General features: G+C 49.3%; 13 protein-coding genes across 13 annotated transcripts; 6 read left to right on the top strand and 7 right to left on the bottom strand.

The window, feature by feature from the left end:
- The first annotated feature begins 26 nt into the window (after positions 1-26).
- On the top strand, positions 27-490 carry CC77DRAFT_734456 (hypothetical protein). Its single transcript, XM_018532993.1, has one exon. It carries the CDS (start codon positions 129-131, stop codon positions 429-431), a length of 303 nt encoding a protein of 100 aa, XP_018387955.1. The 5' UTR covers positions 27-128; the 3' UTR covers positions 432-490.
- CC77DRAFT_1086995 (hypothetical protein) lies at positions 394-1066 on the bottom strand (the record flags this gene model as incomplete). The annotated part of the gene is made up of 1 exon (XM_018529444.1): positions 394-1066. One exon carries the CDS (start codon positions 1064-1066, stop codon positions 530-532), a length of 537 nt encoding a protein of 178 aa, XP_018387954.1. The 3' UTR covers positions 394-529.
- A 607-nt stretch (positions 1067-1673) lies between these two features.
- On the bottom strand, positions 1674-3530 carry CC77DRAFT_1007066 (hypothetical protein; the record flags this gene model as incomplete). The annotated part of the gene is made up of 2 exons (XM_018523457.1): positions 1674-3255; positions 3298-3530. The coding sequence occupies 2 exons, from the start codon at positions 3528-3530 to the stop codon at positions 1674-1676; spliced, it is 1815 nt and encodes a 604-aa protein (XP_018387953.1).
- A 1187-nt stretch (positions 3531-4717) lies between these two features.
- Positions 4718-7219, bottom strand: CC77DRAFT_1059427 (hypothetical protein; the record flags this gene model as incomplete). Its single annotated transcript, XM_018528235.1, has 3 exons — positions 4718-5136; positions 5757-5780; positions 5830-7219. The coding sequence occupies 3 exons, from the start codon at positions 7217-7219 to the stop codon at positions 4718-4720; spliced, it is 1833 nt and encodes a 610-aa protein (XP_018387952.1).
- A 630-nt stretch (positions 7220-7849) lies between these two features.
- On the bottom strand, positions 7850-8422 carry CC77DRAFT_1059426 (hypothetical protein; the record flags this gene model as incomplete). The annotated part of the gene is made up of 1 exon (XM_018528234.1): positions 7850-8422. One exon carries the CDS (start codon positions 8420-8422, stop codon positions 7850-7852), a length of 573 nt encoding a protein of 190 aa, XP_018387951.1.
- A 775-nt stretch (positions 8423-9197) lies between these two features.
- Positions 9198-9866, bottom strand: CC77DRAFT_1086987 (hypothetical protein; the record flags this gene model as incomplete). Its single annotated transcript, XM_018529443.1, has 1 exon — positions 9198-9866. Exon 1 carries the CDS (start codon positions 9771-9773, stop codon positions 9198-9200), a length of 576 nt encoding a protein of 191 aa, XP_018387950.1. The 5' UTR covers positions 9774-9866.
- Positions 9867-10335: 469 nt separating this feature from the next.
- Positions 10336-10785, top strand: CC77DRAFT_1059424 (hypothetical protein; the record flags this gene model as incomplete). The annotated part of the gene is made up of 1 exon (XM_018528233.1): positions 10336-10785. One exon carries the CDS (start codon positions 10336-10338, stop codon positions 10783-10785), a length of 450 nt encoding a protein of 149 aa, XP_018387949.1.
- A 40-nt stretch (positions 10786-10825) lies between these two features.
- On the bottom strand, positions 10826-13000 carry CC77DRAFT_984938 (cell division cycle protein-like protein 23). The gene is made up of 2 exons (XM_018536185.1): positions 12869-13000; positions 10826-12817 (listed from the first exon to the last, which is right to left on the bottom strand). The coding sequence occupies exons 1-2, from the start codon at positions 12967-12969 to the stop codon at positions 10969-10971; spliced, it is 1950 nt and encodes a 649-aa protein (XP_018387948.1). The 5' UTR covers positions 12970-13000; the 3' UTR covers positions 10826-10968.
- Positions 13001-13186: 186 nt separating this feature from the next.
- Positions 13187-14560, top strand: CC77DRAFT_1048567 (farnesyl pyrophosphate synthetase). The gene is made up of 2 exons (XM_018527539.1): positions 13187-13341; positions 13400-14560. Exons 1-2 carry the CDS (start codon positions 13228-13230, stop codon positions 14327-14329), a joined length of 1044 nt encoding a protein of 347 aa, XP_018387947.1. The 5' UTR covers positions 13187-13227; the 3' UTR covers positions 14330-14560.
- A 48-nt stretch (positions 14561-14608) lies between these two features.
- CC77DRAFT_734223 (DUF726-domain-containing protein) lies at positions 14609-16248 on the top strand. The gene has a single exon (XM_018532991.1). The coding sequence runs from the start codon at positions 14974-14976 to the stop codon at positions 16147-16149; it is 1176 nt and encodes a 391-aa protein (XP_018387946.1). The 5' UTR covers positions 14609-14973; the 3' UTR covers positions 16150-16248.
- On the top strand, positions 16163-17569 carry CC77DRAFT_930919 (DUF726-domain-containing protein; the record flags this gene model as incomplete). The annotated part of the gene is made up of 2 exons (XM_018534191.1): positions 16163-17254; positions 17369-17569. Coding segments are annotated over 2 exons (1293 nt in total), but the record flags the coding sequence as incomplete, so codon positions are not given.
- A 351-nt stretch (positions 17570-17920) lies between these two features.
- On the top strand, positions 17921-18823 carry CC77DRAFT_1029614 (hypothetical protein; the record flags this gene model as incomplete). The annotated part of the gene is made up of 1 exon (XM_018526528.1): positions 17921-18823. The coding sequence occupies one exon, from the start codon at positions 17921-17923 to the stop codon at positions 18821-18823; it is 903 nt and encodes a 300-aa protein (XP_018387944.1).
- Positions 18795-19986, bottom strand: CC77DRAFT_958771 (ribokinase; the record flags this gene model as incomplete). The annotated part of the gene is made up of 2 exons (XM_018535555.1): positions 18795-19232; positions 19282-19986. The coding sequence occupies 2 exons, from the start codon at positions 19984-19986 to the stop codon at positions 18957-18959; spliced, it is 981 nt and encodes a 326-aa protein (XP_018387943.1). The 3' UTR covers positions 18795-18956.
- Between the last annotated feature and the right edge of the window lie 33 nt (positions 19987-20019).

Raw genomic sequence — 20019 nt, 5'->3', positions numbered from 1 at the left:
GACTTTGTTTTAAGTTTTTCGTAATACGCGCAATATCGTTAACGGTCTATATAACATGACGGCCGGTCATGCATAGCGAGGAGTTTCCCATTCTGTTTTTCCACCAAGGTTTTCGACTTTAAGCAAGCATGATTCCCCCTGTCGCCTTGACTTTTCGTTCGCGTCCATTGTTCTCTTCTTACCTTTTACTCTTTATACCGGCGCAACATGAGGCTCAACGATATATGATGCTTGTAGATCCATGGAAGGGTACACAGATGGTACCAATATACCAAGGCTTAAGGACATGGGCTGGTTTGGCGATACCCCGTTCCCAGATGTTCAACGATAGTTCATATACACGAGATAGGACCAAGGATACGACAACGAATCTCCTTGGACATGACATATTTCTGGGCTGGCATCTGATGTTTACATATCATATAGCGTAGATCTTGCGGCCAGATATTAACCTTTGAATGAAAACCTGCATGAAAAATTAAGTACTTTGCACCTTTCAATTTCCGACTTGCTGTGCTCGCAGTCGTTTTTAGACTACATACTCGTATTCATTCTTCACTTTCGCTTCCTCGGCAGCGTTTCGCCCGGCAGCAGCAGCTTCTTCCAACTGCGCACCGGAGTTCCGGCTCAGTCTGTTTGCCTTCTTCTGTTTCCTCACATGTAGCTCATCGCACCTATCGTTGTCATCCTCGTCCGTCACTTCCTTAGCCATCTCCTCCCCGTCTCTACCAACGGCCTGCCAACCTCCCACATACCCTTCCTCGCTCTCCAAGTCACCCCTGTCTTTCCTCTTTTTCAACTCACTCATGACATTTCCCAGCGTCTCTTCTCGTACACCCTTAAATCCCATGATAGTCCCACTCTTCCTAACAAACAGCTCATTCGGCACGGTCTCCTCAATCCACACCTTCAAATCCACCAATACCCTTGTACTCAAATCCAGTACTTGTACGCAAGTCACTGGATGAATGATCCACCAACATGCGCTGTGGAACGGGCTGGTCTGGTTGGCGGCGGATGCGGGTATACTGTCGATTTCCTCGTAGTAAGCGTGAGTTTGTGCCATACCTAGGGTAGAGAGTGGGGAGATCTCTATGCGGGTACGTAGGGGAAGAAATAGCGTTTGAGACGGTGGTGATCTGGGTCCGACGCTGGAGTCGTGGTATTCAAGAAGGTGGGGTGGTGCATCTACGCGGTTTAGTTTTGTGGTTTTTGGTTGTCTTGAGGGAAACAGAGTGAAGACGACATCTAGAGCACGATTATATAAAGACATTTGGTGCGGTAAGAGCGACATGCTCTTAGTGTTTTGCGAGCAGGATATCAAGTGGCTGGGGGATAGGATTTGAGGTAGGCTGTTAGTTGTGTGAGCAAACTCTTATGTCAGTTTGGTGGGATTCGGGACTCTGCGGTGACTTGCTGTTGGCAAGTCGCTTTAGGTTGTATACGGTGACGTTGCGCCTTCACCGTCGGTAGGAGTTACACACGAACGAACTGGAGTGAATAGAATAAGATGGAAAAAGGCGCGACAATAAGATACACCTTAGAGTCATCGGTGAAAGAAGGAGAATTTGATACAATTGGGCTAACATCCTATTTACATCAATTTCCAGATCGAGTGACCATAGTTACTTTATACGCATCTCGGCAAGATGTCCGACATTGACTCCATTTCATCACACATCCCTCCATGAGCCGGATTTAGCCCCAGGTGAGTCCTCTGGACTGTCTTCAGCATATGCCTGATAGCTCGAAGGTCTTGCTGTTGCCTTCGGCCAGTTGAATAGTCGAGTTGGGTTTTGGAATGGCACGGTCTGGGAAGCGTTAGAATGTCCACAGACAGTGCATCGACAATCTGAGGCTTGATCGAACATATCTTGAGTGTCGTGTTTAAGTTTCGCAGCAGTTTCCCGAGCGGATGAAGTCCTCTGCTCACGGCCTCGAAAATGGGTAGCCCGCTGCCCAGTGTTTTGGGGTGCACATTCTTTGACTTCCTTTGGCTCAGATACAATTGAGGTTTCTTCGAAAGCACTTTGGGGTTCTTGATCGCTATAGGTTTGATTGCGCTCTTGTCTCTTGGACTCGGAGAGCTTCTTAGCAGCTCCAGTTCCTGCCATAGGCTCCCATTCACGATCAGAAGGAAGTAACGAGTTGCAATCATGGAACATTGACGACTGATGGTAACCAAGTGGTTGCTGCATGTTATGCACACACTTTGGCGTTGCGTGTCCTGGGAACGTAGACTTGTCAACCTCCTGGTCGGATGGTGGCTGTACAAATCGAACCTGGCGCTCTGGACCTTGACCAGAATCCTGAATTTGTTTCATGCAACCTTCTGACGAGATATAGCATTCTTCGGCACATTTTTCAGGATGACAACACGGCACTGTCTGTTTGACAGTCACCTGAGGAGTACGATAATCAGGCTCATTGGGGAATGTGTAATTGAACTCGTCGTCGCCCCATCGCGAATGATCTCTCCATACAGATCGCCCAGGGAAACTCTTAGGATTAGTCGACTTGATGTTACTTACTTGCTTCAGAGAATCTCTTTCTGACGAGCCCTGGTCGCGCATAGCTTTGTATGATTTGAGCAAGTACAGATCGGCATAGGGCACCAGGGAACTGTTTTCGGCAGCCAGACCGTAACATATCAGCCCTCGCTGATAGAAGTCTTCCCATGCATGCAGAGGCTTTGGAGAATATCTCTCGGTCGCCATCGTGAGCTGACGAGTACGTTGCTGGATCTTGGTAGGTTCAATAGTCTCCGCATCGAGTCTTGAAGTCCGCGAAACCCGGTCAGGGTAAACTTTCACATTCTGTCCTTGAATGCTGCGAGTACCATGGTGGCTGTTACTCTCAAACTGAAAGACTCGGTCTTGGGGTGGGGCGAAATTGAGGTCTGGAAAGTAATCACAGAAGTCCGAAATCTCGTTGTTGTTCGCACAGGCTGCCACATGCGTGCTGAAAGGTTTATTAGACTCAGATTCCATATAGTCCGGGTCTGCGCCTCTGTACAGTCTACGATTGACTGGAGTATTGGGTGGGGCGGAAGCGTGCTCAGTGGGGGTGCGGTATATAGAATGGTAGACGGAACGGGTGCTTGCAGGATGTACCAGTTCGAAGTATTTGGAAGTAAGCCCCTCAAACTTGATGACATCCCAGTTCCAATGGAAGTCAACTGGATATTGGTAGTCATCGAATATTGGGAAGCCCAGACCAGCTGCCCAACCATGCGTCTCCAAATCGCCAAGGCACCTGGCGTTTTCGAGCCAGCGCACTATGATCGACTGCGCTTACAGAACATTCTCGAGGGTATGGTTACCCAGGTTTTCTGCAACCTCATCTTGTATCGTATCCAAGAAGTCATGGAGGGCTTCTAGCTCTTGGGGGCGCATGGGATGCAGAGAGCTTAAGTCGAACGGTAATGTGAAGTAGAGGTCATCACCAGTCGGAATATGGACTACGTACGCATCTGGATGCGACAAGAAGTCACGACAACGCTGGGCATTTGGGCGTAGGAAAGAGGGCATGCTTGGAAATGTTGAGTGAGGCTTGTGTCAGATGATCTTGGGACAAAGAAGATGCACGTCTTTGCTACTCTGTAAATTGATGTCTCGAGGATTTTGTGGATATTATTATTGAGGAAAGATAGATTTATATACCTCTTATGTATTGCTGTTTCCTTGTTGGTGTCATCAGTTATTGAAGATCTCAAGAGACTGTGTTTACGTATCGTGTTGGCCTCATACACCAAAGAATGGAATAAACACTGCGAGTGCTCGCGAAGCTTTGCAATAACCTGGAAAGTTCCGCAAGCATAGCCATCAATTCAAGAAATAATGCAACAGCTCCTACGTGCTCTTCATGCAAGCGAACACTATCTGTATGTGAATTGATGTTGTGATGTCATGCTGCGACGCTAACAATGGACCGAGGTCGCGGTTGTGACACGTCGATGCGACTTTACAATGTATCAACGCTGCGCAATACTACGGCAACACTACGCATACCCTGCTTCATCGAATCGCTCTAGATGTAATTTCTGCGATAGTGCTATCTACAATAATCTTCGCGTAGCCCGGGTGCTCGAGCATGATGAGTTAGTGTACACTGTGTAAAAGCTTCTCACGGGCACTCACAGCATCCGGAGCGTTTTTCACATTACACAGTATTCATCGACCCATTTGAGCCTATGATGAATGCTCGATACACTATAAGCAGTAAAATATCAAGTGTACGATACCGCCGTACTGATTAATATGCAGAAGCATTGAGCACATTCCTCTACTATCTCCTCCAACACGTTTAAACCGATCGCCATTTTATGTTTAGATTTGGAAAGGTTTCCTTCCGCTAAAAATACGAGTTCCTGGTATATGAACACGAAGTACGAGCTCTAGAGCATCATCAACGCGAGCCAAGGTTTCTTGCACACGAGCATTGAACTCTGGGGTTCTATCGACATGTTATCGCTCCTCCTCCAATTCAGTGCCTAAATTATGGAGGCAGACTGGAACCAAGTTCTGGAGCTGCTTACGAAGGATTGAATGCACGGAGTGCACGACTAAAGGTCCCTATGGAGCGGTGCCAACAAATGAGCAACAAGAGTCAGATACACTCCCTTGAAGTTAAGATAATTGCAGTGACGCTGATACCAAATATATACATTATAGCACAGAAACTCTACGACAATTAGCACAAGGGCTCATCCATTCTTTCACTCCTCTCCTGGATGCATGATCCGCTCGATGTTGCGTACCGTTTCATAAGCTCGTCGTGAGAGCTCACTGCCGGGCCGAAATCGTTTTTCGGTGAGATAGCTGTGCACGAACTCTAGTTGCTTCGGTGTGAGTTTCCGGAGATACCGTATTGGTACTGGATGGACGGAGTGCAGAGCTAGACTTTGATCTGTTGGTACGTGCTCAGCTCGCTTGTCAAGGTTTCCAGAGGCAGCTGTGATGTATCTGTGAACCGAGGTAGATCCTGAAGAGAGAGTAGATGCGGTCGTGCTGTTTGAGGATATCGGTAAATCGACACAGAAGTAGTATGGCGAGGCACGCATTTGATTGACTGTCTGGTATTGATTCCATGCAGCAAGGATTATGTTTTCGTGCTCTGCTTGTTGTAGTGGCTCTACTTTTGAAGAGTGTGAGTAAGAATACAGGGACGAATTAGGCGACAGCCGAACTCTAGTCGGATTTGCTTCCTGCGATTCTGGAGAGGCATTTGCTGCGAGGCTGCTATCTGTAATTAGCGCTGCAGAAGGCAAAGAAGCTCTCCCGAGAACTGCACAAGCAGTTTCTACTGGCGGGTTGTTGACGTCGATGTGGTACATTATAATGGATGATGATAAATGAGGGTAAGAGTGAGAAAGAATACAGCAGCAAGTGGAAAGTAAATGGCTATGGAAACGAAAAGTGTGTCACTTATGGGGATAATTTAACCAAAGCTATTGAACTAGCCAGTACGATCAGCTTTTCCATCAATTCTAGTACTTCAGCTTGTCACCAAATATACACTTCAGCATCTCTGCGTTAGCAATCGTGCTGTACTCACGCGTTTTCTTTATTTTGGTAACAGTGTCATTGGTCAGGTTCATGCAGGTTGTCAAGCAAACTATAGACTATTTTTGCCCACATAGGCTAAAGACGAATCCAATGCTATTACTAAAACAGAGGTTGATATGAACAAGAAAGCACGATATCATGATTTAGAGCAAGAGTACCTCAGAGTTCTTCAGCCTGGAATGTACTTACCACCACTACCACCGCCGAAACCATCTATATTAAAATCAGTCTCTGTGTTTGTGCTTCTTGATGCTTGACTTACTCTTCTTCTTCCAGCTTTTTTGTTCGTGGGGATATATGGAACCGTCCTCGTCGTAAGCTCTCTTATTCATGTCGTCCAAGAGTATGTTCGCTGCCCACTTTATCTCGACCAAACGTTTCTCTGCGTGCTTCCTCGTAGCTTCCTCGGTAGCATTGTCAACAGAAGTCTGATGGATTCTGTTCAGTACCCTTTGAGTGGTTTCAATATCTTTTACCGGTGTTCGCTCTCTGTCGGGTAGACCAATAAGCTTGTATGGATCTTGCCTCTTTTCTTCGTCGCTATCGGAATCATCGTCATCGCTGTCAGAGATGATGTGCTTTGGTAGAGTGGCAACAGACCCCTGGGTTTCTGTGTTCTCTAGTAGCTTTTGCTGTCTGTGATTGTCATCTGGCATGTCATCTTCATCAAAATGCCAGTGACCCTCCTGTTTATCTTTCCCCTCGAGTAACCCACGCTCCCCATACCCTCTCTCGAATGTCCTATCGGTGGAACCCCGGCGCATCTGGATGTCCTCATAGCTAAAACTTCTTATTTCCCACTCATTGGTCCGACTTTTGGAGTCATTGTACGATGGCTGCCTGCCCTGTGCCCTCTTCGCAGCTGCTTCCCGACGCCTTTCTTCAATTCTTCTTTCCGAATCACGTTTCTCCTGTTCTGCTTTCTGCATCATCTCACGCGCTTGATGCTGTAGTTCGTCTGCCCTGCTCACTGCTTCATCCGTGCGCATTAGCATATCTTCTTTCCTCTCGTTTTCGATTCTAGTCTTCTCAAGTCTTTGTCGTGCCTCTTCGAGCTTACGAGCGCTCTCTTTCTCCATTTCAATGGCTTTATTCTTCTCAGCTTCTAGCTCCACCCTTGCCTTGAGTGCTAACTCGTCGGCATACCTGTTCTTCATTTTCTCGTTATGCTCATTTTCCGCGTTGAACCTGTCCAGAAACCTCTCGTGTTTGTCTAGATCCGACGATGCTTGCTGTTTATCGGCAATCTTGGCTCCCTTTTGGCGCTCTATGATGTCCTGACTTTGGGCCTGGCCCATCATTGGCGTCGCTACTTTTTGGGGATACTCGATAGCCTGTTGATGTTGCGGTATAGTTAAGAGATGCTGTTGCTGCATTTGTTGGAGGAAGTATCGGTGGCCCTGGCCTAGCTGGAGGAACGCCCAGCCGCCGTAATCATCGAATACCAATTCCAAAATGTTTTGAACCGTCATCATCATACATGCAGTTTTAATTGGATCCCTGTGGTTTTTCTGACGCCATTGGACTTTGTCCAGCAGGACCTGGAAACCGCTAATTAAGTCATCGTGCAGTCGCATCAAATCACTAATCCCGATCGGATGAGGACCGTCCACGACGGTGATGTTGCCGGAATAACGACGTCTGACAAACATGTTGCTTTAACACAAGGTACACTAGATTCAAAAATGATGGGGAAAATGTGATGATGGACAGTAGAGTGGAGAGTGAGATAGCAAGAGCAAGCGCATAGGAAGCTGCGCTTTTGTACTGCGAGTATACTGTGGGTGTCTTGCTCGACAAGTGAAGGCCATTAGCAGAGTGCATTGAAGACATAACGTCAATGCATTCGCATAGCAATCAAGGCTTACAACAAAATCACCTTGTGCAAACGTGTTTATCATACATGTTCTGACACTGATGTCACTACTACTAAGCATTAATTCATACGGCCAACATCACCAGCACAACTAAATTGGGTGCGAGTATGATAAGCCTCTACCAAACTTAACTCGAGCATTGTCTATGAGAGGCGTAAGCTTTGAAGTGTCTGTGGACACTGATTATCCGATAGTGACGTTACGCATATATGTACGATAGCCTTCGATCATATCAATCCCAATGCTCAGCTTTCAATCCCGTCAAGTCTTATCCAGTAAGAAAACAACTTCAATTTGATCAAGACACTACTCCTTGCTTCGTACATCTTCATGCCTGGTTTGGGCTTCATCATGCACACTCTATCGAATCACCTATTCCCTCATCCGACCCGGGCTAAGCGGCTCCTACTTGACGCCAAACTTCTCCTTCCATTCCTGAAATTCTCTATCACTCTTCTCCTGTTCTGTCTCGTCACGCTCTTCGACGATATTGCCCCACTGATCACGGAATCTGAGTCGCTTGGGAAGTTCAGGTTGCATGAGGGAAGCAGCAGGCTGGGGGGTCTGCATAGTCTGGAAGGTAATATTTGGCGACGGAGCTTGGATGGTCTGAATAGCGATGTTGGGCTGGAGCGCCGGAAGGTTGATAACTCTCTGCTGTACAGTCTGTCCGATGACGAAATCTGGGGACGCGCGACGCAGGAAACCCAAGTCGCCCGAATCTTCTAGCCTGATATTCCACGCATCCAACATATTAGAACCGAGTAAATCCCTCCCCTGAAGAACGCGCCTGATTCTGCGCTGCGTCAGGCGCACGTCACTCAAGAGACCGGAAGGTATGCCTCCGTTGTTGAATGCCCTGTCGATTTGATTGTAGACGCTCCTAAGCTCGGAACTCGAGCAGGACCCCAGGTGCTCCAAGTCCCAAGGATGTTCCCAATGGAAAATAGAAGGACTGTAGGAACGGAAACGAGACATTTCAAATGTGCGTACCCAGTGTTGTTCGAGGTTTTGTTATGTTTCAGCGAGTACAGACTATCTTTGCTGCAGGAGGATATCGAGTTTTGGCTTGTAGATTATGGTAGTATGTAGCAAGGAAAATCATAGTGCGGAGATTTTATATGCTATAAGCCTGACCATGAATGGCGACATGCATGTCAAAGTCTCGAATGCCGGGATTGCCACGCGTGTGTAATCTTTGGACAACATCACGCTAGATCACTATCACAACCTCATATGTGAATATCACGATAAAATTCTAAACCTTGATACCCTTCAATGCACACCTTGGGCAGTGACGAAGTTGTGATGTTATAGTTCCTAGTAAATAGCTGTATGACTGCCTCTTTGTCGCTGAAGAAATAATCGCTTTTGACGTCGTTGGCATGTACATGCCGCTCATGATTTCCAATCACACAAATCCATCACACGAGTTTGATCATCTACCATGATCGAAGACGGCGCAAATTTGGAGCTGAGGGAGATGATTGAGTCGATGAAACAGACTATTCCCCATGTTTTCCTGTTGTCTTGATGTATTGATTGTGTATTGTTCTTCGAGTCAGTCGCCAACTGTATTTGATGAACACAAGCGCGCATCAGATTGGATCATTCTATAAATATTTGCTTGGTACAAGATCAGTGATTTCGGTTTTATGTTACTAAAGAGCCAACATATTATTCAACATCTTTGTCATCGCCGTCACCCACCTACAATTCCCATCCACAGACAGGTCAAAGACACCCATCAAACTCAATCACTGTCATCACTATAGTATAGCAGTCCCTGGTTGCGCAGTCTCCTACGACGACTAAGGTATACAATCCTTGGGCTGTCAAATGGTTCAATCAGAATATTCTGCACCGGTGCAGATGCCAAAGTAAGCGTAGACACTGGAGTGGTGATGTTGAATGACTGAGGCTGCTGTTGTGGGTGATAGAGAATGCTCTGTTGGAGTGGAGCCTGTTGCTGATACATGAGACCCTGCTGTATGGACTGTGGCATAGGCTGTTGTTGAGCGAAGGGTACCATGGTGAATGCTTCCTGAGCTGGCTGCTGAATTTGCAGTTGCGACTGTACTTGCTGTCGCTCGATGATGTCTTGCCGTAGCTGCGCTGGTGCTGGTGATGGCGCTGACAGCTGCATGTTGATGCTTCCACCACCTCCTGTTGCTCCAATGAGCTTCCTCGCGCCGTGCTGCTGAAGTCGCTCCTGAATCCTGCTCGCTGTAACTCGAACCCTCCTACGAACGTCATCGTCTTGGGTGCGCTCTTGCAGGTAGTAGTACATTTTATTGTGTACCGAAAGAAGTTCTTCTAGTGGCAACATTTAGTAGATTATGAAAGGCAGATGGGTCTGTTTTGTTGCAGTTCTTGGGCTGCAGAATTCGATTTCTTCGTTGAGCTGTTCCTCTGATGATGAGGAGAAAATGTTAGTGTGGAGCTCAACAGCAGAAAATGAGAGACTGGATATCCGCTGTCTGACCGATCATGCCGCCGGTCCAGGAAGCTGTGAATACCAATCTGGTTGAACGCTACCATGTGTTCAACGGCTGTGGGTACGAACAGGGCTGCGCAAAGTGTACGTGCCAATAATGCACACTGCACCAGCTGCTCGCGATTCCTTTGTGACCATGGTAAATAGCAACAAAGCGTTTCTTCACAGTAGGCAGCACTGATGTTGCATTTGTGATAACACATCTCCTACGTGTTTTCTTGTCACGTCAGCGAGCCATCACAGATTTGCGACTTACATTACAAGACCAAACCCTATTTCTCGCACATCTCCCACTCCAATCATCCAACTATCCTTCCACACCCAATTCATATTCAACCTCCAGGGTCTCGAAATACCCAATACCACAACATAAGCACATCATCAATTGTCTAGAATGTCATCCTCTTTAGCCCTTCACGCTTTTACCCATCCCCACCCCTGGGACCCGTCTGCTATCCGCCTCTCACCCACTCCCTCACTCATCTCTGCTCAAGCTTCAATAACACATCAGCTCTACATCTTGGATTGCCGCGGCCATGACGCGCGTGAAATGCAAAGAACATTGAACTATATTACAGCCGAGCTGCGGATACGAGAAGTTGAAAATCTTGCTTTGGCAGAAGCTAACCGCAAGGACGCAAGTGAAGAGAGCAATGGGAATAATAGAATCGATGAAGAGAAGAACAAAGACCTGAGTGAGTTCAAGTCAGGAAGCTGGATCAAGAAGAAAGATGGAGGTGCGAGGATGAGGGAGATGGAAGACGAAGATAAGCGCTGGGAAAAGGAGAGTGGTGGTAATCCTCGATGGGGTGAGGGTAGGACGGCACATCTGTACGGCAAGTAGACATTCACGTTGGTGACACTGAGCGTCTTTGAATTGAAGAGGTAGAAATGAATCGAAATCCTGTAATGCGCTATCAAGTAATATGTGATACACGTTGCGATCCAGTATTGCTTGGGTATCATTGTTAGTTATGACATACCTGTACGCCTGCAAATGCCCAAATTGCTGAGACGCTATGCTAAATCAATCTTCTGCGTCCTCTCCGCCACGCTCCATACGCGCTCTAATGTCCCTTACTAGCGCTTTTGCATCTTCAACTTCTACACCATCTTGGCAAAGTTCGTTTGCCAATTCCATAGCTCGCTGGTACATGCCACGCATGTACTCCCATCGAGCGAGCCAGAGCCGGGCTTTACTAGTGGTTGCAGTGACCCCAACACCACCAGCGCCTTCGGAGCCCACTTCCTCGTAATCTGGGCCTTCCTCTTGTGCAAGCACCAGTTCCATATATGCAGCGCATTCGTTCATGTTGTTTATCCTCTCGTACAGCAAGGCGATTTGGTAGAGTACTTCTGGATCGAGGATACCACCTCCAAGGCCAGTGACTTCGCCGCTGCCGAAAGAGGCACCAACACCAGCGTCATAGTATGAGCCCGCCACTAAGGCGCGCTTGTATGATCGGATACCGTTCATGATCTTGCCCACTTTACCGAAACATTGGCCGACAGCCATCCATAACTTCGGGTCGTAAGGTCGTAGAGCAGCGGCGCGCTGGTGATAGAAGAGAGCGTATGAGTGCATTTCCAGCACTTCATATGTTTGACCAAGTCCATACCATGCGCGGTAGTCTTTACGATTGACATCGACAGCACGACGGTATGACTCAATAGCAGCATGAGTGTTCTTCATCTCAACGAACTCATGACCCATGAGCGTCCAAGCAGAAAGGAACGTCCGATCAAGAGTCAGAGCTCTCCGGAAGTACATGACGGCCTTCTCATGCTCCGATTTTAGGGAGTAGTAGTTTCCGACCACGCAGCAGGTCTCTGGCCGAAACTTGTCGGTTGCTGTGGCAAGCTGAGCCAAGAAGGCAAGCTTAGGTCGCATGCCCATCACGTACAAGATGTTGGAGTAGTTGTCCAGATGATCGACGCGGTGTGGATCTGATATGAGCAAGTCGGAAAAGATCTGTTCGGCGTCGTCGAAGTCTTTATTGTGGTAATGCAACAACGCCCGCTGGGTCTTTAGAAAAGCCGATGAGGGGAAGATGGTCAGAATTTGCGACAGCGAGGTGTGAATCTGTTCGTTGACTACATAGAGCTCCTGAGACGACGTAACGTGGAAGATGAAAGTCATCAGATTCTGTGGTAGCCGTGTGACGATGTTGTTAAGCTCTTCCATAGTGCTGAGTAGTGCTTGCAGCTCCTGCCACGCACCCCAGTTGTAAGTATACTGGTGAACACTCTTGATGAGGTAGTCGATGGCAAGTTGCTCGTTCTTTCCCTTGGCCAGCACCATGCCATACAGGTACTCTAGCCAACCCTGCGGTTGCCGTCCGCTGTTAGGCAGATCTCTGAACCATTCTTCTAGAACAGCGGCGACTGTCGGTAGCTCCTTGTTCAGAGTCACGCCGCCATCTTGAGGACCAAGAATCATCTCACTATCCTCGTTCATATGCTTCTCCCCAGCGATGTACTTTGCATAGAGCGCAAGGAACAACGACTTTTGACTGATGCCTTTCATTGTGTCGTTGGAAAGCTTCGACTTGGACGGGGTGACCATCTTCGCCTTTCCCTTGGCCCCCTGCTTCGACTTGGCAGTAGGCGTGGAAGGTGGCTGCGACGCGCCCTTGGGTAAAGGGCCAGGCAGGAAGACGGCGGCGCATCGGTCATATTCACGGCAGTCGAAGTATGTCTTGGCGAGGAGGAACTTGTGCGCTTCACGTGCTTCCAAACGCGCTTCCGTGGGGTCTTTCCGTATGAGGTTGGGTGTTTGTGGAGGTTGGGCGTCGGACATGGAAGAGTCAACGTCGGTGTCCGAGGCGTCGTCGTCGTCATCGGCCGAGGGGAGCGAATTGAGTAGTTCTGCGGCCCTTGTCAACATCAGCATGCAAAGGTCGGTACATTTCACACTCGGCACTTACCATTTGGCAGAGTGGTAGAGACAGCGCTCTGTACACCCGATGACGGCGTCCTGGAGTTGCGCCTTCAATTGGGCCTCGTCGGCCTGAGATAAGGTGCCCATCGCGTGGATATCAGAAAGACAGTGCCCGGTCTCCGCTTCAAATCATTGTCCGATGCTCTTTCGCGTGATGTCGCTGCCGCCGATGCGCGTGTTGATGGTGAGCTTCCTGTAGCGGCAGGGTGGGGCACAAACAATGGCCCGGCGGAACCTTTGACCGCCGCGGAAATTAGACTCCTTCACCGCCCGCACCCCTACATCTGCTACTGCCCCTCTATCTTGACCCTGCTCTGTAAAGATACCCAATTCACTGCGTGCAAGATGCCTACCACACTCAAAGAATTCGAAAGCGTATGGCCGCGCATTGTTGCCGACCTCCAGGAGCACTGCAATGGGTACAAACTGCCCAAGCAGTCCCTTGATTGGTTCACAAAGGTACATCCACATCCCGAACGGTGCATTCAGGGTCCAACTTGCTTACCACATCACATAGTCGCTCGACTACAACACTGTTGGCGGAAAATGCAACCGTGGCATGTCTGTCATTGACACCACTTCAATCCTCCAGAAAAAGACTCTTGACCCCTCATCAGAGGAATACTTCCGTGCTGCTCTCCTAGGATGGATGATCGAACTCCTCCAGGCTTTCTTCCTGGTTTCCGACGACATCATGGATTCTTCAAAGACCCGCCGTGGTAGCCCTTGCTGGTACCTTGCACCCAAGGTTGGCATGATTGCCATCAACGACGCTTTTATGCTCGAGTCGGCCATTTACGTACTTCTTAAGAAGCACTTCCGTCAAGAGAAGAGCTATGTCGACATGATGGAGCTGTTCCACGAGGTTACATTCCAGACGGAATGCGGCCAGCTGTGCGATCTGCTGACTGCACCCGAAGACGATGTCAACCTTGACAACTTCAGCCTTGACAAGTTCACTTTCATCGTCATTTACAAGACTGCCTACTACTCTTTCTATCTCCCGGTCGCACTGGCCCTCTACTACGCCGGTGCAGCAACGCCAAAGAACTTGCAGACTGCAGAAGACATTCTCATCCCCATGGGCGAATACTTCCAGGCACAAGACGACTACCTTGACGCTTTCGCCGACCCCTCCGTTCTCGGCAAGATCGGTACAGACATCATGGACAACAAGTGCTCGTGGTTGATCAACCAGGCTCTGAAGAAGGTCAACCCCGAGCAACGGAAATTGCTAGAGGACAACTACGGCCAAAAGGACTCACAGAAGGAGGCCAAGGTCAAAGAGTTGTACCACGAGCTGAAACTGAAGGACTTCTACGAGCAGTGGGAAGAAGAGCGCGTTGCCGACTTGAGGGCTAAGATCGACAAGGTCGATGAGAGCGAGGGCTTGAAGAAGGAGGTCTTTGAGACCTTCCTCCAGAAGATTTACAAGAGGAGCAAATAAGCCGATGACTAAATATACCATGGACCGTAAAGCCACTTAATTGCTGACGATATATAACGAGTCAATCTGAAACCCTTTATACCACTTATGTTGACCTGCTAGTCTACCTCTGTTCTGGGGTGTTTGCTACTTGTCTACCTTCGGAATTAGGGTCCTTGTTATCCAGAGCGGTGTATTTCATATATGCAGCTATGAGCACAAGTATGTGATAAGGGTGAGAAAACAATCGCGAAATTCCTAGAGCGCTGCATGTTGGGATAGTAGACCAGAGCGAGTTGCCTGCCCTCTTGTACGATGGCCAATTGCGCTAGGCCCGGGCCGGCTAATGTGGGGACATTCCATCTGTCGCGAGATGACGCCGCGTCGCGACATATGCCACGCGTATAATCTATCTGCTTCGTTCTCGCCAGAACGACAACACCAACGCGCCTGGTCCCTTGTTAGCCACGCTTCATGACTTATAATTGCTCGCGTCTGTTTTCGTGCCGGGAGTAACCCAAAGGATGGTGGTGCCCGATATCATGGGGGCCTAGCTCTGCGACTCAGGCGCCCAGTCAATCAAGTGGCGCAGTTCACAATGCACCATCCCTCGTCACTAAAAGTATACCCACGTATTCTGCTTCTTGATGCTCTACTAGGCCGCCATGTTTTCGAACTTTGCCAGTGCGATATCTGGTAATGCTCCAGACAAGACAACCAAAGATGAGGGAGCATCGCTTACATCGGTCCTCGAAACACCCACACTACGCGTCGAATTGGCACTCCTCGTGCTCTTAAGCATCGATGCCATGCGAACCGATATCACTGCTACATTCGAGCCATACAACAATCCCGAATCGAACCCCTCCGTTGCGACCCGATCGTCTGCACCCAATACCAAAACACCCACACCAGACCTTATAAGCCTCGACGAGCCGAGACAAACTGCGATAAGACCCTCCCCTTCGAGGGAAAGATCGCAAGAGCATGATTCCACCCAAATGCAAGCTTTGCGACGAAGCGCTTTGACATTCTTCGATCAATGGCGCGCGAGTGTTATGCACCGCATATGCGATGTTGTCTCTGTTCGGGGTGAGACTGTGCGACAGGCAAAAGCGAAGCGAAAGCAAATATCAGAGCAAAACGAACGGCAAAAGCAGGGCATCTCCTCGCTTATCGATTTCGACGACGTCGACCCTTTTGCCAACGCGACATCTAAGCAATCCGAGAATACAAAACATGGTCAGTACGAGGTCATAGAGACTAGACTGCTGGCTCTTGAGGAAAAGAAGCGTGTCCTGATCTTGCATTGCCTTTTGCTTCTCTTGCTGAGCTTGGAACAATACTCGGCACATTCGCGCATCTTGCTGCTACGTCTCGCAAGTAGTCTGAAACTAGAGGTTGATCTGCTGGGCGAGCATGAGAAGTCGGTTGCACAAGGCCTCTTAGCAACGGCTGCCTCACAGATGGACGCCGAAGCAACAGCAAAGAACCAAGCATCCAACGATGCCGTGTCACGCCGCTGGAAGGTTGGCCTCGCAACTGTAGGCGGTGCAGTTCTGATCGGCGTCACGGGTGGTCTTGCTGCACCCCTACTCGCCGCCGGCTTAGGTACAGTCATGGGCGGACTTGGCCTTGGGGTCGTTTCAACGTACCTTGGTGCGTTGGCGGGTAGCTCAGTGCTCGTCGGATCATTGTTCGGGGCCTACGGTGCCAAGATGACAGGGCGTGTAATGGAGCAGTACGCAAAGGAAATTCGAGACTTTGAGTTTCTTCCAGTCCAAGGTATGTCAGCGTCTGAGATGAAGCCTCGTCTAGCAGCTAAGCGTGTCAGATCCTGATCGACCGGCAAACCAGCGCCAACTCGATTGGGCTGATGAACAAGATGCCCGTGACCCTCGGAAACGTGAACAACATCGACTGCGTGTCTTCATTGGTGTCAGCGGGTGGCTGAACTCGCCAGCTGATGTCAGTAAGCCCTGGGAAGTGGTCGACTCTGGAACTACTGAGCCATTCGCGTTGCGTTTTGAGCTTGACGCGATGCTGCGTCTCGGAAACTCACTCAATGACGTTCTTTTCGGATATGCTTTTGACGGTGTCACGTATGCTGTAGTCAGTCGTACGCTTCTCGGAGCGTTGTACGCCGGTCTATGGCCACTCGGCCTTGTCAAAGCTGCCAGCGTCCTGGATAACCCCTTTAGTGTTGCACTTGCTCGAGCTGATAAGGCCGGTAAGGTTCTCGCGCATGCTCTTATCGATGGCGTGCAAGGAAAGAGACCTGTAACCCTCACCGGGTACTCGGTCGGCGCGCGTGTTGTATATGCATGTCTGATTGAGCTTGCGGAACAACACGCCTTTGGTCTCGTCGAATCCGCTGTTCTCATGGGTACTCCTGCACCAGCAAACCCCAAACGCTGGAGGCAAATACGATCGGTCGTTGCAGGGCGTATTGTCAATGTCTACAGCAAGGAAGACTACGTACTCGGCTTCCTCTATCGGTCAGCGAAACTGCAAGTAGGTGTGGCAGGTCTACAGGAAGTCGAGGGCGTTCATGGTGTAGAGAACGTTGATGTGAGCAAGCTTGTCAGTGGGCATGATAGGTACCGGTACTTGGCGGGTACGATAATGGTTAAACTTGGTTTTGGTGATGTGGATTTCAACAAGGTGGCTGAACAAGAACGCGCTCTCGAGGAGGCAGAAAAGCGAAAGGCTCGGGCCCAAAAGGAGGCTAAACGCAAAGCAGCAAATGAGCAAACGCAGAAGCCTATCCCCCAGCCTCAACACCGGCCAGCCCCAACTACTCAAGACTCTTCGAACTCTCTGATAGATTTTTCAGAGCCAGAACCTGCAGCTGCTCCCAAAAGCAACTCCGAACTGTCTGGTTTATCTCTCACACCCTCTGGTACACAAGAGGATCTTTCTCCAAACGTCGATGCATCAGCATCGGTTTTATCTAACGAGCCCTTTCCGGACAGCTCTAAAAGCATTTCTAACTCTACGACATTGCTGCCAGACTCACATGACCATCCCAACACGGAGAACTCGGCCGTTCGCTTAAAGAAGAACGGCACTGACGTCGCTGTTACTGAAGTCCTTGTCCTGGAAGGATGCGATACTACCAAAGATAATAGCACCGGCGATGAACATCAAGATGACTTTGATGATTATGACTACGACGCTGAAGAAGTTAGTAGTGAGTTCGGCGAACTCAGTATGGTCGAACCGTTGCCCATGGACGACAACGACTACGGCTTGATGTAAGGGTACGAGCCGAAGCTCGTTCAAGCACGTCGAACCATGTCCTTGTTGCAACAAGATTGGCCTATCTGTCAGCCCAGAACTGAGAGGTCGCACTTATAGCCATTTAGAGATTCTCCCAAGCCATGCTAGACCAATTGCGTTCCCACGCGAGCTCGCAAGGTCAGCCCAACCTCGTTAGCGGCTCATGTACGCCTAACCATGCATGCTTACACTCAAGGCACCGGCTTTTATGGATACAAGGCGCGCTGCTACAAGCCTCGGGAGGATTTCGTAGATTAGTGAACGTGTGTAAAGAAATAAATTCATCAACAAAGTTGATGGACCTTCATGCATAGCCCATTGTTGAGTAACATGTCCACCACCTCAACAGCAACGCGTCCTACGCCCACACTACCGCCGCCATCCTTCTCCAAACTCGGCCCAAGCATATCAATTTACACTCCACCAGCATACAGCCCTGGCGAGCTTATCGTTTTGTGCACATGGCTTGGCGCTGCACGGAAGCATATCGACAAGTACATCGCGTCCTACCGTACTATTGCTCCCAACGCCAAGATCCTGCTTATCCAAAGCGATGTGGCAACGGTAACAAGCTCTTATCCTACGCAACGCAAAGCTATAATGCCAGCTGTTGAAGTAGTGCGCGCGGTACTTGGTGAATGCACTTATCCGGCATGTATCGCCGCGTCCGTGTTGGAACACCAATCAAAGAAGTATCAAGGGCCCAGAATTCTCCTTCACACCTTCTCAAACGGCGGTCCAATCTCTGCCACTGCACTACTACTCGCCTTGCATACTCAAACCTCCGCATCCCTGCCTTTGGTTGGCATCATCATGGATTCAGGACCCGCAGCAGGCTACTACTGGAAATCCTACAACGCCATGGTTTTGTCACTACCACCAGGTATCCTGCGGTCGGCAGGCTATGTATTCGTACATGGGATCCTCCTTGGTCTGTTTGCGAGCGTGGCATTGGGACGCTATGAGTATCCAGAGGTCTTGGTTCGCCGGACACTGTTAGATGAGGACTTCGTGTGTGGAGCGGAAAACGGCACAAAGAGGAGAATATGCTACCTGTATAGCAAAGCTGACCGCATGACGGATTGGAAAGATGTTGTTGAGCATGCGGATACGGCGAGAGAAAAGGGCTGGGATGTTAGTGAAGTTGTGTTTGAGGGAACGGCACATTGTAATCACTTTGTGAAGAATGAAGGAGTGTATGTGGGGGAGATGAGGAAGATGTGGAGGTTCTAAGCGTTCTAAAGATGAAGTGTTGGTATGGTTCTCAAATGCAGGTGGAATTGACACAGGTACAGACAGTTGATAGATTCGACTGTTCTGACACCAATCTCTCAGTTTCCTTGCTTGACTTGGATCTTCTTGACGATCATGACTCTGGTACTTCGTCGGCCCACGGTATACTGGACTGCGCACCTGCTTTCTGCACCGTCATAGACGCTGCCCTGTTAGCATGCGCAATGGCAGTATCGAGATCGAAATCTGCTCCTCGCGCCATAGCTTTCCAGCGTGCAACAGCAACTGTATACGCGCCAGCGAACGTATCACCAGCGGCTGTAGTGTCGACAACCTTGACTTTACGTGCTGGCACAATGTGACCTTGCTGAGATGCTTCCTGTTGCTTCGCGGTCTTGTAGAACACGCCCTAAACTCGCGTTAGTACAAGTCACAGTGTACCATGAGGAAAGGTTTACCTCGCCACCAAGCGTGATGATAACATTCTTGACACCCCTCGCAATAAACACAGCAGCAACCTCGTCCCACGAAGTTGGCTTCTCGATGCCCGACAAAATTGCAGCTTCGGTCTCGTTAACGATGAGGTGGCCTAAGCCGTGATAAGCCTCATCTGGCAAGGGTATCGCAGGCGCTGGGTTAATAATAGTCTCGACGCCTTTCTCCCGTGCGGTCTTCATATTATGCAACACAACCTCCAACGGCAGTTCCAGTTGGAAAAGCGCAACCCCTGCATCCTCATCGACAAGATCTTGCACTTTCACATCCCCATTGGCACCAGGACAGAACATGATCCTGTTCTCCCCAGAGCCGGTCTCAACGATGATAACGGCAACACCCGTCTTCTTTCCTTTCAAAATCTGTACTTTCTCTGTCGATAATCCATCCTCTCGCAAGGCTTTCAGGAAACCCTGGTGAAACTCATCATCACCCACTGCACCCACCATACGTACTTCCACATCGGAAGTCTGAGATGACGAAGCTTGAGTTTTGGTGCGTGAGAGGCGGGCACAGGCGACAGCTTGATTGGCGCCTTTCCCGCCCCAGCCAATGTTGAAAGATTCACTAGTTAGGGTTTCACCGCCAGTGGGGACGCGGGGTGTGCGGGTTACGAGGTCGACATTCAGGGAGCCGATTACGGATATGACCGCTGGTTTGGAAGACATCTCGATTGTTGGTTTTCGGGTTGTGAGGATTCG

The sequence above is a fragment of the Alternaria alternata genome (assembly GCF_001642055.1).
Source record: "Alternaria alternata strain SRC1lrK2f unplaced genomic scaffold CC77scaffold_6, whole genome shotgun sequence".
Taxonomy (NCBI): Eukaryota; Fungi; Ascomycota; class Dothideomycetes; order Pleosporales; family Pleosporaceae; genus Alternaria; species Alternaria alternata.
The sequence above is the reverse complement of the archived record's forward strand: the minus strand, read 5'-3'. Positions and strand labels throughout refer to the sequence as shown.